General features: G+C 46.5%; 1 protein-coding gene across 2 annotated transcripts in view; it reads right to left on the bottom strand.

The window, feature by feature from the left end:
• GRIN2C (glutamate ionotropic receptor NMDA type subunit 2C) overlaps positions 1-15,929 on the bottom strand; it is a 116,577-nt gene that overhangs the window by 29,146 nt on the left and 71,502 nt on the right. For both annotated transcript variants that reach the window (XM_060271856.1, XM_060271855.1), the window contains exons 5-7: positions 13,336-13,547; positions 6,093-6,261; positions 2,241-2,394 (exon numbers count right to left, since the gene is read on the bottom strand). In XM_060271856.1, the coding sequence (XP_060127839.1) occupies positions 2,241-2,394; positions 6,093-6,261; positions 13,336-13,547 (535 nt within the window). The remainder of the gene's footprint in view (positions 1-2,240; positions 2,395-6,092; positions 6,262-13,335; positions 13,548-15,929) is intronic.

Raw genomic sequence — 15,929 nt, 5'->3', positions numbered from 1 at the left:
CTAGCAAGCTAATTGGCCCATAATAAAAAACAAAACAAAAAAACAATACTTTAAGTGGGAAATGAACTCTTAACGCTGCTAATCCAACACCCAAGTTTAAAACTTAAGTGCCACCTCCCACACTGTATCTGTCCCAAACTACTCTACAGACGCTGCCATGTAATTGATGGATTTGGTAGCAATGCATCAACAGAGCGCCCATCAGTCAGGAGACATCATTAGAGCAATAAATTTTTATCCTACAGTACATTTCATCCAAGAAGCACTGAGTACACTATAAAACCATTGATGAACTTGCTTTACTGCTTTGCTTTGCAGCTGGGCAGCCCAACTTTTCATACCAAGTGTACTGCAAGAATACTTCAACACAAAACCTGCAGGCCACACACCACAAGGCCCAAATTTGACACCCACACACCCTTGCACTGCCTTTCTAAAGCTGTCTACATGAGGCACCAGGCTTTGGGAAGGGGTCGCAAGGCTCTGACAGGGTCCTAGAGCCCTCCCACCTCCTTCCCAAAGCTGGGAGATCACTAACTAGGCTTTGGGTGGTTGGCGGGAGAACTCTAGGACCATGTCAGAGCCCTCATGCCTTCTTCCCAAAGCCCAGCACCTTGTTTACCTGGCTTTGGGAAGGCAGTGTGGGAGCTGGGGTGTGTGTGTCAAATGTTGCTGAGGGTCTTTGAGAAGCTCACAATTAAGTTTCTACAATCTCTCTGGAGAATTCTGGTCTATTGGCAGATTTTGAAAGGTGAGAGAGACTCCACTGGAAAAAAGGTCAATTTCCCCCCCAAAGAAATCAAAGGGACACGAGAGAATGCATTGGCTCTTTAAGTCTCTGGAAACATACCAGAACAGATAATGAAGCAATACATCTTTAAGTCTTTAGGACAACTCAGGGTGATTACCAGAGATCAGCATGAATTTGTTAAGAACAAATCATGCCAAGCTAAGCTAGTTTCCTCCACTGATGGAATACAGTACACTCATGTTAATAGATAAGGGGTGGTGTAATTAATATCATAAATCTTGACACTTCCGAGCCCTGCTATATTTCCTTGGTGTTGGAAGGGGAATCACTAGCAACTGTACATCTGATGGTATCTCCTTGCTGCCAACCTTCCTTGATACCCTTTCCCTTTAGCATTTCCATTCATGTGACTTTTCCCGTCAGTTCCCAAAGCAACGCATTATTTCATGCTCATTGTTCTTTTACCTACTGCTCACCTTAACTTCTCAAGCTATCACTTCATGACAAGATCTTCCCAGGTCACCTACAGCCTCTGTTCTCTCAGCCAGTTCCTTCCTGTTTGTATCAGCCCAAATCATTAATCTCTTAATTGGTTGCCCAATTTTCTGGTTCAAGGCAAAGCGGCACAGCATTTTATAAGAACTTTTGAAAGGATAAGCGCCTCCCTTTTTGAAGTTGACGCTCCATTCTTCTACAATTTACATTGTCCTCTCTTCTTCTCCACTCCCTCAATGACCTTTACCTGCCCTTAGTTGCATCATCTCATTAGCAATTTATCATTTGATATCTCTAATTACATGTTCATTACATGCTCCCCAACTGTTGGGAATCACCCATATCACTGCTTCCACAATCAGTCAAAACAACAACAACAACAACAACAACAACAGCTTAGACTCAACATTAACCAAGGGAAACAACACCAAACAACATGAAATCAACTGTTCATGCAAAGTGTAAGTGTTCCTTTTGGAAGTATTTCTATTCTCCCACAAATCGTAGTTTTCAGCTTGAAAATTGAAATCGGGTAGCGTTATGTACAAACACAATTGAATGTTAGCACTCCAAATATCTAGGCAGTTTTAAAAGTGCTCAATTCTCCCTAGCACACGATTTGGATCTGGCATCAACAAACCCTCTCCTCTATTTCTGATGATCAGGGATGAGGGCCAATCCTTATACAGCCAAAAGATCATCATCTGCACACAAGGAGCAGCCTTGAGGGGGGAGGCACTGAGGTTTATCGAAGAACATGATATCTTTAAAAATAAACTCTTGGGGTGGACCCCTCACCACCAGCACCTCAAAGCCAAATGAAGAATGAGTATACTCAGTGGCTACAGGCCACTTGCGGATTGGGGGAGAGAAAGGAATAGAATATCAAGGCAAAAGGCACGGCTGGCTGAAACAGTGAACAAAGAGCATCCCATTCTGCAGCAGCACTTATAGCAAGTCCCTCTTTGTCAGTATTATTGGCACTAGCTCATACCTAGAAAAGCAGAAGGCGAGACGGTCCCATTGCTTCTTGCTACCATGACGCTGATGCCGGTCTCCACAAAGGGCACAGAGAAATCCACAATTTGCGAGCGCTCCTCATTGATGGTGAGGGACCCAATGGCCATGTCTGCTCGCTTGTAATACACCTAGAAAAGAATGAAATGGCAGGAATAACACCACGCGCACACAAAACATCACAGCAGAGCCAGCTGCGCACAATCTGAGCAGAGCATCTTGCACTCATTGATCCCTTCCCTATCTTGTGCTGCATCTCTAACAAGCGGAAGAGGCTGCAACCTTATACACACACACACGTGTCTGGCAATGGCCGTGGCTCAGGGGTATCATCTGCTTTGCATGCAAAATCCCCATTGGCATCTCCAAGTAGGGCTGGCAGAGAAGCCTGCCTGAAATCACCTTGGAGAGCCACTGTCAGTCACTGAACTAGATGGACCAATGGTCTGACACGGATAAGGCAGCTTCCTATAGAAGTAAGCTTCACTGAACACAGAAGGAAATGTATATAGAATTGCTCCCTGGACAACCTCTCTGCATGAATATACTAGTGGTAAAGGTAAAGGACCCCTGGACGGTTAAGTCCAGTCAAAGGCGACTATGGGGTTGTGGCACTCATCTTGCTTTCAGGCCAAGGGAGGCGGCGTTTGTCCACAGACAGCTTTCCAGGTCATGTGGCCAACAGGACTAAACCACTTCTGGCACAACGGAACACTGTGACAGAAGCCAGAGCGCACAAAAATGCTGTTTACCTTCCCACTGCAGCAGTACCTATTTATCTACCGTACTTGCACTGCCGTGCTTTCGAACTGCTAGGTTGGCAGGAGCTGGGACAGAGCAATGGACAGAGCACGCAAACACACCATTGGCTATAGGAAACTAAATAATAAGGGGAAATGGTTCTAACATAGATGCCTCCCAAACAGGGCAGATTTCCATGTGCAAAATGACTAGCATTGTCTGTGTTGGCTCCTTGTCCTCATAGCCCATGGTAAGGTGGCAGTGCGCACCCTTCCTCCCAAGGCAACCATCTTCTATTTGCACAGCATTTTATATGGATGTCAGGTGCACTGTCCTTCTCCCCTTCTTGTCAGAAATATCATCTTATCTTTAATATTGCTCTGTCTGCCTTGGGAACATCTGATTATGCTTTGTTCCACTCTTGCGACCTAGGCAGGAGAAATGACATTGCCGTGGCTATATAAAGGTTCTTTGTACTCCCCGCCTGCACAACCTCCGCTCTCGAGGCCACTTAGTGTAGGGATCCTTTCAGACCAGGCTAAGATGCTTCTCCCCAGAACCATGGGAGCTGGTGGGGAGTCAAGTCAGAGAGGGCAGCTAACTGCGGGTGAGTCAGTAATAGCTCTGTGAATGAATGAATGAATGAATGACATGACATGACCCCAAACTCTCGGAGCACAGAGACTCACATTCATAGCACACACTATGCCTGCAACAGACGATGATGTTGGCAAAAAAAAGTATTAGAGCCAAATAGTGGCAGTGAGGAAATGAGGCTGTAAATGCAGGACTGGGGTAGTTAAGGCGGGATGAAAATCCGTACCAATTCAAAAGTTCAGGATCTACAACAATTGAACCTGCCACCTTCAGTTCAAGATCAAATGTGAACCCTGCTATAATCTGCAACTTGTTTTGAGCAGTAATCCTTTCCTCCCTCAGCAAAAGACAGTGGCAGCCCAAGACATTTCTCGGTCTGAAGTGGAGTTCAAATGGCAACCCTCCACAACTGCAGCCAATAAGAAAGCCTCGCTGTACTGTTTGCGCACCACTTCCTGCCTTCATCCTCCCATGGGGGGACACCTTAAGCAGGACCACTCCCCCCTTGTTGCATGGTAGGGCCGGCTCTGCCTCCTCCCCCTTTTGCACATGGTCCGTGCTGGTGATGCTGCCGCCGCCAATCCTCCTTCTCTCTTGGCTGCCCACCCCAAAAGGCAAGAGGCTGAATAGGGCCAGCAACATTAGGCCACAACTTGCTAAATTCAATACCTTGTGCAGGTTCCTCCCCACCCCACTGCATCTTAAACCACTAAAGGCTAACAATATCCATAGCTGGCAATACTGAAAGTTCAGAAAGATTCGCTTGAAAAACTGTTCCCGCCATGTGTTTCTGAGGCCGCTTCAGATCACAGGCGCTTCCCGATTCTTCTGAAGTCTTCTCCCATTTCCTCTAGTGGAAAATTTTAATAGCTAGAATCCTGGAGCGAGAAGAGTTTCTATTTATGGAGAAATGGCGAGCGTTCAAGCTCGAACTTGGGGCTGCATGTCTAATACCCCACTCCCAATTTCATTACTGCCAAGGGCCGTCTTTTTACCCTCTTAGGGCTGCTTAGCTGCATTTGCCAGCACACACATTGGCCACTTAGTGCTGCTCTGGTGGCTCAGCCAGTTCAGATGGATTTATGACTCCTTACTGGGCTGATCCAAAGCAGCTGGAGCTCACCCAAGCTGTGCCTGGTGTAATGTGTCAATATTTTTTTCATCCCTTTTCTAACAGGTCAGATAAAACTGACTCTCCCCTGGTTGCAAATCCTGGCATGACAGTACTGGCCAAGCTGTATGTTTGATTTCTGCTCTACCTGGAAATCTCCTGCCACACACAAAGGGCGTAAGGAAGAAGGCGAGGCTAGAACGTTTCTTCCTGGTTCACAGGACATTTGTGACAAAAGTGTTCCTACATACAGGTGAAACTCGGAAAATTAGAATATCGTCGAAAAGTGCATTTATTTCAGTAACGCAATTTAAAAGGTGAAGCCAACACATGAGATAGAGGCATGACATGCAAAGCAAGAGATGCCAAGCCTTTATTTGTTGTAATTGTAATTATTTGTCGTTAGGTGGGTCAATTATAAATGAAATGTAATTAATGAAATGTAATAGCAATGTTTATTTTTGTATTATTGTAACTATTTGTTTTATTACTGTGGAATTTCCAAAAGAAAGCATTTGTAAAAATCAAAAAATAAATAAATAATAATAAGTTGCATTACTGAAATAAATGCACTTTTCGACTATATTCTAATTTTCCGAGTTTCACCTATATAGCTCCCCCCAGTCTGTATTCTGAATAGGAACAGTCCTGGGAGGACTACACCATGCACTTTTTTCTGAATGTGGCTGTTACATCCATGCTGCAAATTGCATCTAAATACGGATAGGGTTTAAAACATATGATCAACAGCTAGAGAAATATAAACTGAAGCGATGGCGCAAACCAGGCATCCCCAAACTGCGGCCCTCCAGATGTTTTGGCCTACAACTCCCATGATCCCTAGCTAACAGGACCAGTGGTCAGGGATGATGGGAATTGTAGTCCAAAACATCTGGAGGGCCGAAGTTTGGGGATGCATGGCGCAAACTTTTCTTAACAAATGATGTACAGAGGCCACATTCACAACACACATTAAAGCACTATGATAAAGAGTCCTTCTGGGAGCTGTAATTTCTTAAGCGTGCTGAGAGCTGCTAGGAGACCCCCATTCCCCTCCAAGAGCAACAATTCCTAAAATTCTCCGGAAAGAAGGATTGATCCAACTCAAAATCCACTCTCATTTTAACATAGTTTTTTTCTCTCAAACTTGGGTCGCTAGCTGTTTTCAGACTACAATTCCCATCTTCCCTGACTTACTAGCTAGGGATGATGGGAGTTGTAGTCCAAAAACAGCTAGAGACCCAAGTTTGGGAAACATTGCTCTAACAGAGGCATCAGGGGAGTCCCAGATCTTGCACATCTGATGACTTCTCTGTTCCTCGCTATACAGGTGTTGCAGAGACTTTCCTAGGAAAATGCAACCTTCACGTATTTCCTTACCTCTCCGATCATTCCATTCCAGAAGCCATCAACTATTTTCCCATGTTTCCCATTTGTCACCAGGTAGAGGTCATAGGAGAACTTCACTGTCTTGGCCAGCTTCTTTAGGATATCAATGCAAAAGCCTTTGCAGCAGAGCTTGGTGTAGGGGTCCATTGGTTCTTCTCCACTGAAAAGAGGACATATTAAAAGCACACACATAGGACATGCTTAGTAGTCCTTTGCCTCCCCCATTGTGGCCATGCCGGGGCTCTCCAATGATCTCTTAAGCTCCAGGGTGACTCCCTGGCCCCTTCCCTGTTTACTCAGAGCCAGGGGCGTAGCCAGGAGGGGCAATGGGGTTTCAGCCGGGGGGGGGGGAGTGACACTCGCCACGCCCGCCTCCGCCTGCATGCGCTGTACAGACATGCGCGGCACCCCGTTACAGGCCGCTGTGTGCAAGCAGCGGCCCATGGGGCCACCGTGCACCAGTGGCAGCCCGTACGGACTGCGCATGTGCAGCATCCCACGTGTGCGCACTCCATATGGGGTGGTGCACATGTGCAGTCCGTGCAGGCTGCCGCTGGTGTGCGGCGGCCTTGCGGGCTGGCGCACGAGCGGCACCCCGCTATGGGTTGCTGCTCTCACACGGCACCCTGTTATGGGCCGCCATGCGGCACCGCGTACGAACTGTGCATGTGCAGCATCCCACACATGCATGGTCCGTACGGGCTGCCGCTACATGCCAGCAGCAGCCCATACGGAGTGCGCACACGCGGGATGCCACGCGTGCACATTCCCCGGTACCAGCTGGGCTAGGTACGCCCCTGCTCAGAGCAACACTACAGCAACTGGCTCCATCGCTCTTTTCTCAGATGGGCTAGAACTCAATCATTTGGAGGTGGCAGCCAGGTACATCCCAGTCACAATTTTTTTTTTGCAATTTAACTTTATCAGTGGCAAGAGAGGCTGATGCTCCCACCTTCCCCCCCCCCTGTGTGTGTGTGTGTGTGTGTTGGCCATTACTAAAGGCAACTCCGCACACAAATGCTCACACACAGTACACAGCTGTCAGCATGTTCTGTCCCATGCCTTTGCCCTCTAAGCATCTGTGAGGTTCTGGCATTCTGGAGCCCCCTGCAGCCTAGCTGGGCTGCACACATAGTCAGGTGTCTAGGTAGAATGAGTGATAAGAGGCACACAACTAGGTTTGATAGTTATAGAAAGCAGATTCCAAAATACCCATCTCTATGAGGGCTACTAGCCCTGCTCATTTCCACTTACTGCCCAGAAGAAAAAACAGCAGACAGTTTTTTGCAAATTTGCTGAAGTCCCAGCAGACAGTTTTTTGCAAATTTGCTGAAGTCCCGTTTGTAGAAATGTTCCCTCTCCCTTGAGTATGTGCAATCCTTTTCCTTCTTAAAGGTGGGGGGGGGAATCACATGCATGAAAGAGGGAGAGGTGACAGCAGGCAGAGAGGAGGGGAGGAGTAACTGATTGCAAAGGTCATTCTAGAAGAAGATTCATGGAGGGGATGTCTCCCATCTCAAGAGGAAGTGGGCAGAGGGGGGGGGAAATAGAGTGCCTGGCAATCTTTGCTCAACTCCTAAGGCGTCTCCACCTCCATCATTCTGCCCGGACACTGAGGTCCAGCACCGAGGGCCTTCTGGCGGTTCCCTCGTTGCGAGAAGCCAAGTTGCAGGGAACTAGGCAGAGAGCCTTCTCGGTGGTGGCGCCTGCCCTGTGGAGCGCCCTCCCAACAGATGTCAAAGAGGAAAACAACTACCAGACTTTTAGAAGACATCTGAAGGCAGCCCTGTTCAGGGAGGCTTTTAATGTTTAATAGACTATTGTGTTTTATTTTTCTGTTGGAAGCCGCCCAAAGTGGCTGGGGAAACCCAGCCAGATGGGCGAGGTATAAATAATAAATTATTATTATTATTATTATTACTAAGGAAGGGGACATGCTATCCTTAGCGCTAGGAGAACAGCTAATCACGTCTGTGAAACTCTGCACACCACATTGGGATGGGGGAAGATGAGTAGTCTTCCAAACAGTCTGGAAAAAAAAACATCCAGTCATAGGAAAGACCACTCCAGGAAAAGAGAAGAAAGATTAGGAGTTCTGGCTCCAGCAGGAAAGCATTTGATACAGGCCTGGTAAAACAAAACAATCTCAGGTTCCACCTTAAAACTAGGCTTGCTTAAAATATTGTACCGGTTGTTGTTGGAAACAATAGCTGAAGTCTCACTTGCTCACAGCCAGTTCGCAAGTCAGGGACAGACACATCAGAGTGTTGGCACCTCACTCGTTCCTTTTGTACTGATCTGATCTCCAAGGGAATTGTCCTCGCCTCCTCTCTGCTCAAAAGGACAGGGAAGGGAAGGGGGCTGCTGCCACCAACAGCAACATCGCTTGATGTCAGGCCACGGATGCAGGTGAGCATTCCCCACATGGCATCTGGCGCACAGGCCATCTGTTTAACTCCAACTGGTGACAGGGAAATAGAATCTTGCCACATTTCTGCACCTGGTTAGAAACCCCAGAAAAGCAAGCACGGGGACGGCACTTTTCTGCTTGGTAGGACAACTCAGCCAATGAAACAGAGCGAGCAATGCTTAGTGGGAGAGAATGGGGTTTCCCTGAAGGTTTCAGGTCCAAATCCTAACAGTCTCCAGCTAAAAGGTAACAAGTAATCAGGCTAGGAGAGGGCTGGGCCCGGGCCTTCCCCAACTCTGGGGCCTTCCAGATGTTGTGGCACTCTAGCTCCCATCATCCCCAAGCATTGCCCACACTCGCTGGGGCTGATGGGAGCTGGAGTCCAGCACCAGCTGGAGGGCACCAGATTGAAGAAGACAGCCTTAGTTATTGCCGGTCAGAGTAGGGAAAAACTATGTTACGCTTTATTGGGATTTGAAATATTTGAATGCTGTCATTTTCCTTAATTGCATTTTTTTTGTTTCATTTCACAGAGAAGGTCTTTTACCTTTAAAGATTGCATATAAATGTTTCCAATAAATAAACAGATGCCAACATGGATGGACACACTACAAAGCAGCTTCATATGTTCAAAACTGGCTTGCCAAACTACGTTTCCCCCCAGGGTGCTGGGGGGTTGTGAATAAGAAGTTAGTTTCAGAATCTGTGTTTCTGCAAAAGCCTTCTGATTGTTTTTAACCTTGCTACATCGCCCAGCAGGCTGGCTGACAGAACTATGATCAGAGGACTGCAGAGGTCGGCAACAGGCAGGTGATTAATAACTATGGGCAGACTTCTCAGGTTAGGTCTCGGTGGGGGCGTGTGGCGGACTGACTGCCATGACCACCTTTCCAGCTAGTTGCCTCCAAGGAGCAGCCACAGCTTTGAGAGTCTGCTTGCTGGGTCACCACAGGTTTGCAGTCCTGGAAGTGTAATTGATGGGCCAGCTCACCAGGTAGCCTGCAGGGGAAATGCTACCTTTATAGACATAGAAGTGGAGGAGAGGATGCTGCTGTTGGGGTTTCAAATCTACCTGCAAGCCAGAGACACCTCATTCAGAGCCTCCACCCCTAAGTCTCATCTTGCCTAGAGAAAGCAAGCTGTCGGTACTGGGACAGGAATCCTTCCCGCATTAAGAAAACACTATTTCAAATCCCTTCAATGTTTTGCAGGAAGGGTGGGAAGGCTGTAGTTGAGCTCCAACTCCCATCGGCTGCAGGAGTCATGTCCAATGGTCAGGGATCGTGGGAACTGGAGTCTAGCAACAGCAGGGAGCAGGACACAAGTTCCCCACCTCTGTTTGGAGCAGTGTTTCCCTAACTTGGGTCTCCCGCTGTTTTTAGACTACAATTTAAAGTATCACCTAGCGCAGGCATAGGCAAACTCAGCCCTCCAGACGTTTTGGGACTACAACTCCCATCACCCCTGACCACTGGTCTTGCTAGCTAGGGATGATGGGAGCTGTAGTCCAAAAACAGCAGGAGACCCAAGTTTAGAGGAAGCAGCATTTCTCACTGAGATCCTTGCTACACTACAGTTGCCAGCATTTCTAGTTTCTCTATCTTTGAAAACTGCAAGGCCAGGAGAAAGTCAGCAAGTGAAGATTTTCCAATGCAATGATAGGAAAAGCTGCGCTGAACTGAATTTGCCTTTGTTATGCAACTATTAAAAACACGGTGACCCTTATTATGGAAGGAGAAGATAATTAAAAGTAAACACAAAAATAATCTCATTTGATAACCTTGCTATCATTTAGTGGAACAGAGGTTTATCTTAATTTTCGACTACCTGGTTCTTAAAATTGCCTTACTCATTGTAAAGATATGATACATAGCAGACGTAACTATGATGCACTGAGATTTGCATACAAGTTGTTTTCTCTTTTTTTGTTATTTCTATATTTATTTAAAAATATAACAGTAAATGAAATATAAAAAAAAACAGGAGAAAGAAAAAAACCAATAACAATGCTCTGATTCCCAAGACTCAGCCAGCCAGGAACACTCAAGGCAACTTCTCTGTTTTCCCTGCTAAATTTTTCAGAAGTAAAAAAAAAAACCCTCTGAGATCTCCATTGACTGATAATCATTTTCATCCATCAATATGACTCCCACTTCTAGTGCCACCCTGGGAAGCAAACAAATGGCATTTCAAACTAATGGCAACGATTCCTCCAGCCAGTGGCCCAGCATCCATCATGTTTGTGTAATTTTTATGCAAATTCAATTAATTGTGTGATGTAAATTAAAATATGTCAAGTCCTGATGTGCTTCTTTTGTGGTTCTGGATATTGAACACACTTCTCTGGGGCCCTGCTTGGGGCAGATTCTCATATTCCTTGGGCAGCCAGCAGGAAGGATAACTTTTATCACTCACACACTTGGAGCCAAGAAGGATGAAGGAAGGAATCATATAAAAAGAAGACTCCCAGCAGCTTCCTCTCAGCTTTGCAGCTGAATCGAAAGACTTTCAGAACACCAGTGAATTTGTCCAATGTCTTGCCCCTCCATGCTTCAGGTGGCTTGCCTCTCTCAGACTCACACAGCCAGCTTTTGTCTTGGAAAGTTAACTACGTTTCCCACAGATACAAAAAAGAGTCACAGGCTCTGATCTGCTCTGCAGAGGGTGTGACAAGTTTGATCTTCTCACTTCACACAGAGCCAGCAAAGGGCACAGCCCTTCCCCATTTCAGACATCCATACGAAGTCAGAGGGTCGTTTCTGTGGTTTTGGGTCAGCAGGAGTGGTGGGTGGGCAAGCAAGTCAGGGTGGGCTTCAAACAGGGTGGGCCACTTGAGCCAACAGTCAGTTAGTTACCTGATATGCCTCTACCTGCCTGTTCAGTTTATACTGAGGAGCCAAGAAATTTTGAATAGGTTTAAGCTGAACTTCCAGCATCTATGGCTGCGATGCTGGCATTATTTGAGTTGGTAGACTTGTGTTTGCCTCTACATAGTTCCCATCCTTATTTTAGACGTTGTGATATATTGGCATAGTGCAATGTTTAGCTGGTAATATATTGCAATGTTGAAATCCAGATATCGCCCAGCCCTACTCGCAACTAAGCTAGTTGAAGTGCAAGCACCTCGTCCCAAGACTACTGTACCCTTTTAAAATGGGGTGGGGTTGTCGTTATTGGTTTGTTGATTTTATTTTGGTTGTGTATTTTGTGGTTTTATATTCTGATTTATCCTGTGAAGCACCCTGAGACCTGCGGTTATAGGGAGGGAGGGAGGTAAGTAAATAAGTAAGTAAATAAATAATAATAATAATAATAATAATAATAATAATAATAATAATAATATGAACACAACAGCTTAAGGATTAGTCAGCACATGGCAGAGGATTGGTACAGAGAATACCAGGGCAACAAGAACTGAGTCTGTTGCATAAGGTGCCACCAGCTCAACCACTAACCCTGCTGGAATGTTCATGCCGTTGAAGAAGCAACCCCAAAGGTTATTATCCAAAGGGTTATTAACCCCTTCATGAATTCTCCAAAGATGTGGACATCTGAGTTCCACATCTGGCCCTCTGATTAGGCCACTGAATTCAAGCACGATCATGCCTGCCTTGCTGAATATTCTTTACGATGAGAAAGAAAGCATAAAGGTGAATGATAGCAGCCCACAACGTGAACCCTTCGTTAAGAAAGGAAAAACTCTACGGGCTGCTCTCAAAGCAGCAATAAGGCACAGTCCTGTCAATGCAAAAGTTCCCACTCCAACCCCTCCCCTTCCATGTGCCCCTTAAATCTGTTCCAGGGGTTCCCCCCAACCCTCCAAAGCAGTTTTAGGGAGGGCACTGCACAAGTGGAAATATCTGCGCTATAGGGATGCAGTAGTTGGGATACTGCCCTATTTCAGCTACAATGGGGCCCACATGGCTTCCTCCAGAGGTTGGTGGACATCCACTCCCATCAATCCTAGACATTGTGGCTGATGGTCAGGAGCTTGAAGACTAACAGCAATGGAAAGGTGCCATGTTAGTTAACCCTGCTGCAGGGTTTTGCTGGGGAGATGGCCGGCTCGGCAGGGGGAGGGAGGCAGCAGGGAGTTTAATGCTCAAAAGGCACCCCATATCCACACACCAACCCTAAATATGGACTTGTGCAACGTGTGTCCCAGAAATCCTTGCCGCAATCCTCCACCCCTTAACTGCCTTCCTATTTGTGGGATGGAACACTGGGGCAGACAAGTCACAACAGTTCCTAGAGTGTCCACTAAGAGGGACTCACCTGGGGGAACACCTGACTAAGTTCCTGTTCCTCCAGATATGCAGATGAGATGGATTAGCTGGCAGACAAAAGCCCCTAGCCAGCAGCCATTCTCTCTCTTAGCCATTTCTCCTTCAATGGGAACACATCTCCAGAGAATCTCCAGTTAGGATGGTTCTCCCTCTTGGCCTGCTGCCAAGAGAGAGACCAGATGGAGCCTCACTTTACTAAGTAGACTCCAGATGTATATACTTGTAACTTTTCTACGTAAGCCTGCCTTTCTGAGATTATGCTGTTAACTCAGGATGTCATGTGAGTAAACTCTATCTTATTTTAATACTATTGTGTCGTGTATTTCTTTTAAGAGGGACAAAGGGGATTTGCCAGGAAGTATAATATTGAAGTATAATATTGTTGCAGAGGTTCTAACAAACCTAACGCTCACGCTTTGCTGCGCACAAAAGGGGAATGTCACTCTGCTGATATTGGAAGCTTGCTAACACAAGCTTGGATAGGATCTATCTAATGATATATCCTAATCCACATCCCTAACATTCCCACACTATTTACCTCTTCGTGAGGTTGGCCTGTTCCCGGCAGGGGACGGTATTGCGGACGCACACTCCGGTGGTTGGGTCCGTCTTCTCCACAATGACAAAGGGCCGCTCCTCCAGGGTGGCTACTGTGAGGTGGTGGCTGTCGGCCATGGGCTGCAGGAAGGATCCATAACGTGGCCACACCGGGTATTTCATGTGGATGATGCCCTTCTCCCATTTCCCCACCTGTGTAATGGGCAGAAAGCAAGGGACACAGTTTGAACCAAGCAAAAGGAGGCCCTCAGCCATAACATCCTGGGTGTGCTGTCCTAAATAGCCTCTTGTCAGCAGGAAATTTCTGCTGCAAGTGAGACTGACAGGGAAGGAGAACATCGGACAGAGCCAGGTCTCTGTGCAGCTCATAGGAAACCAAACACTGTGAAACAGACCCAGAAGTCAACACAGTCCCTGGGGCACAGGAAATGCATGCTGCTGGCAGCCAGAAGCCTGACTGGGGAGGCGGCAGAGATTGGCAGCTTCCAGGCAGTCCCAACCGAGAACAATTTGCCAAGCGACTTGATGACAAGCCAACAGAGCAATTGGGAGGGCAGTTAGCATTCAGTATGTTTCGTATGGATACAGAAGACAGATGTTTTATTTCTGTTTCCCCTGATTGAATGGAGATGATTGGGGGGAGGGAATCACACTCCCGCTGCAACTGACTTCAGGAGATAGCACTCATTTTGGAAATAGAATTTGTGATACAGTATTAGTTTCAAATGAGCCAGATTTTGAAATGGCCCAGCAGCAATTGGCTATAGAGGTTCCTATTTATTTACAGAGATTGAACACAAACTAGATGTATCCCCAGGCAGGAGGAATTGGGGTTTTAAACAGAGCATTGCGTGGAGAGATTTTCTTTTGCTCTGGGACAGTTGTCTGGCTCCAGTAACCAGCTAGAGCACACTCTATGGCCCCACTGTTAACTCTAGGTCTGCTGCTCCACATCTGATCTCTCTGTGGTCAACCTGATACTTAGACATTGCAGTCAGCAGCTGGATATCACACTCACCAGGAAGCTTGAAGGCTAGTAAGTGAACTACAGTCGTACATCGGAAGTTGAACAGAATCCGTTCCAGAAGTCCATTCGACTTCCAAAACGTTCAAAAACTGAAGCACGGCTTCTGATTGGCTGCAGGAAGCTCCTGCAGCCTATCAGAAGCTGCAGAAGCCCCGTCAGACATTTGGCTTCCAAAAATAGTTCACAAACCAGAAAAGTCACTTCCGGGTTTGCGGCGTTCGGGAGCCAAAACGTTCGGGGACTAAGCTGTTTGAAAACCAAGGTACAAGTATACTTCCCTGGAGAAATCAAACCTTGTATCCATGAGCAAGGAGATTCCCATGACATGGATTAAAATGACCACTCCACTAAAAAGCTCTTGCTCTTTTATAGTTCTTTAATCACCCCAACCATGCTTATTACAGGCACTGGAGGAGGAAGAGGAGTGCGGGGGGAGTGCACCGCCCCCGGCAGCACGATCCCGGTGGGATGCCATCACGGCTGCTCTCCTGCCAGCGCTGGGCGCCACGCCCCCAGGACGTGCGCCAGCCCTGCCCTCGCTTGCTCTCCGCCCCATAGTGCCGGAGCATGAAGCTCCGCCACTGATTACAGAAACCAATCCTGGAGCGAGTATCTCAAGGGATGATGGGTGAAAACCTTGCTAGATCAAAGGTGCAAAAAGAGAAGGGATGCCATGGCACAGAGTTGTTGCTTTCCATAAAATGTAAAAAGGGGTGGTGGTGGCTAGGATTCCAAATTTTTACAATCTACTCAAGTTATTGTGATCTTACTAAAATTAAATTTTTATTAGATTTTATAATAAATAATAATAATAATAATAATTTATTATTTATACCCCGGCCATCTGGCTGTGTTTCCCCAGCCACTCAGGGCGGCTTCCAACAGAAAAATAAAATACAGTAATCTATGAAACATTAAAAGCCTCCCTAAACAGGGCTGCCTTCAGATGTCATCTAAAAGTCCGGTAGTTGTTTTTCTCTTTGACATCTGATGGGAGGGCGTTCCACAGGGCGGGCGCCACTACCGAGAAGGCCCTCTGCCTGGTTCCCTGCAACTTGGCTTCTCGCAACGAGGGAACCACCAGAAGGCCCTCGGTACTGGACCTCAGTGTCCAGGCAGAACGATGGGGGTGGAGACGCTCCTTCAGTATTTATATACTGTGACAACAAAAGCTTTGCAATAAATTGATAAGATCGAAGTGTGGTCCACCATATCTATATCAATTGGGGCACCAAATTAGGACCTCCAGAGATTATCTCAGCATCCTGGTAGGCTCAGATAGCAACAGCCAATTCATCGGATGTGCCACATTTTAAAGTCAGCCCATTTAAACCAAATTTCATTGAAAAACCCTATACTGTACATTTTTACACACTTAGCATTTAGGTGGTAATCTTGGCTACGTTCACTACTGAAACATGAACATTATCAGCTGAAAACTATTTATCCATCCATCCCAAAAAAATGAATTTTCAGAAAAAAATTATGGAATGTAGTTAACTAAATTCTAAAGTTGCCACGTTTAATCTGAGGCATGTAGGTTTAAG

Source organism: Zootoca vivipara, chromosome 2, assembly GCF_963506605.1.
Source record: "Zootoca vivipara chromosome 2, rZooViv1.1, whole genome shotgun sequence".
Lineage (NCBI taxonomy): Eukaryota > Metazoa > Chordata > Lepidosauria > Squamata > Lacertidae > Zootoca > Zootoca vivipara.
This window is presented reverse-complemented; position numbering and strand designations above follow the sequence as displayed.